This window comes from Sturnus vulgaris, unplaced genomic scaffold (assembly GCF_052056855.1).
Source record: "Sturnus vulgaris isolate bStuVul1 unplaced genomic scaffold, bStuVul1.hap1 Scaffold_155, whole genome shotgun sequence".
In the NCBI taxonomy this organism is placed as follows: domain Eukaryota; kingdom Metazoa; phylum Chordata; class Aves; order Passeriformes; family Sturnidae; genus Sturnus; species Sturnus vulgaris.
Window position 1 is genome coordinate 2,537,529 of NW_028276072.1, and position 1,955 is coordinate 2,539,483.

The following is a 1,955-nucleotide window of genomic DNA, read 5'->3' on the forward strand; positions in this document are numbered from 1 at the left end:
CTCTCAGCTGTGTCAGGCTGATTTCAGGGGAACACAGTGACTGCCCTGGATCTCAGAAAGGGCAGCTGGGGACAGATGGAGTGACAGAGCAGCTCCCCTCACCCTTCACTGAGTTAGAGCTCTTGCATTGCACAGTTCTCTCTGATCTCCCTGGGCACAGCAGGAAACCCTCTCAAACTGCCTTTAGCCATCACTGTTCCTTAGCCCTGGGACAGGAGATGCTGCCAAGCTCCTCTGCCTCAGGAGCAGATTGGCCTGATGAAATCCAGCCCCAGGACTGGCCCCTGTTCCTGTTCCCATGACCCCACTGCTGCAGAGCAGAGCTGACCCCTCAGTGTCCATAGACACGGCCCCTGCTCCTCACAGCAATGGGGCCAGATCCCAGCAGAGCTCCAGGCACGAGGCTGAAGGAAGGGATTTGAGAAAATGAAACTGGGGTGGCACAGAGTAGCAGAGGCAAAGGAGAAGGAACTTGGACATTGCTCAGCAAAGTCTCCCCTGAATTATAACTGTGTCCTCCTTCAACAGGACTCCATGGCCACAGTGCAGAAATGTCCAACAGCAGCTCCATCAGCCACTTCCTCCTGCTGCCATTGGCAGACACGCGGCAGCTGCAGCTCCTGCACTTCTGCCTCTTCCTGGCCATCTCCCTGGCTGCCCTCCTGGCCAACGGCCTCATCATCAGCGCCGTAGCCTGCGGCCACCACCTGCACACCCCCATGTTCTTCTTCCTGCTCAACCTGGCCCTCACTGACCTGGGCTCCATCTGCACCACTGTCCCCAAAGCCATGCACAATTCCCTCTGGGACACCAGACACATCTCCTATGCTGGATGTGCTGCTCAGGTATTTTTCTTTGCCTTTTTCGTTGCAGCAGAATTTTCATTTCTCACCATCATGAGTTACGACCGCTACGTGTCCATCTGCAAACCCCTGCACTACGGGACCCTCCTGGGCAGCAGAGCTTGTGCCCACATGGCAGCAGCTGCCTGGGCCAGTGGCTTTCTCAATGCTCTGCTGCACACAGCCAATACATTTTCCCTGCCCCTGTGCAATGGAAATGCCCTGGGGGGATTCTTCTGTGAAATCCCCCAGATCCTCAAACTCTCCTGCTCCAAATCCTATCTCAGGGAACTTGGGCTCATTGCTGTTAGTGCCTGTTTGGTATTCGGTTGTTTTGTGTTCATTGTTTTCTCCTATGTGCAGATCTTCAGGGCTGTGCTGAGGATCCCCTCAGAGCAGGGACGGCACAAAGCCTTTTCCACCTGCCTCCCTCACCTGGCTGTGGTCTCCCTGTTCCTAAGCACTGCAGTGTTTTTTCACATGAAGCCCCCCTCCATCTCATCCCCATCTCTGGATCTGGCTCTGTCATTTCTGTACTCAGTGGTGCCTCCAGCCCTGAACCCTCTCATCTACAGCCTGAGGAATCAGGAGCTCAAGGCGGCAGTGTGGAGACTGAACACTAGATGGTTTTAGAAACATTAAACTGCTTGCCAATTTCTGAAAATCACTTGTAATAAAAGTCACCTTTGATTCTTCTTGTTGGTTTGCTTGTTGGTTTGTTCTTTTCTTTCCTTTGTTTTAGCTTTTCAATATTGTCCACTGTGATAAATGTCATTTATGCCAGTTAAATTGTAACTATATTGACAAAATAGTATTTAGATCAATAGAAGACAATTGTTACAGAGTGAGGGGGGAGATGGGTGAGACAGGGCAAAGGACATCTTCCAGATGTTGGGAGTCAAAGAAGGAGGTTGGAAGAAAGTCAAACAAGAATAGTAGAAGGACGTAGGTCTGACAAGCAGCATCTAGAAATAAAAAGTTTCAACCTTGAAATGGGCCAAAATGGGATGATTCCAAGCATGGGACTCAATTAAAGTCTTATAATGGAAAACATCTGCTCAGTCACACAGTGCACCTGTGCTACCTGCAGGTCACACCTCGGTCACTGAGGAA

At 51.0% G+C, this 1,955-nt stretch overlaps 1 protein-coding gene across 1 annotated transcript; it reads left to right on the forward strand.

Annotated features, from left to right (window-relative positions):
* Positions 1-896: 896 nt before the first annotated feature.
* LOC148219341 (olfactory receptor 14J1-like) lies at positions 897-1,475 on the forward strand. Its single transcript, XM_088157713.1, has one exon. The coding sequence runs from the start codon at positions 897-899 to the stop codon at positions 1,473-1,475; it is 579 nt and encodes a 192-aa protein (XP_088013839.1).
* The last annotated feature ends 480 nt before the right edge of the window (positions 1,476-1,955 follow it).

Bases quoted from the DNA above. Each gene is read 5' to 3' on its own strand.
- LOC148219341 (XM_088157713.1), top strand. From the start codon at position 897: ATGAGTTACGACCGCTACGTGTCCATCTGCAAACCCCTGCACTACGGG.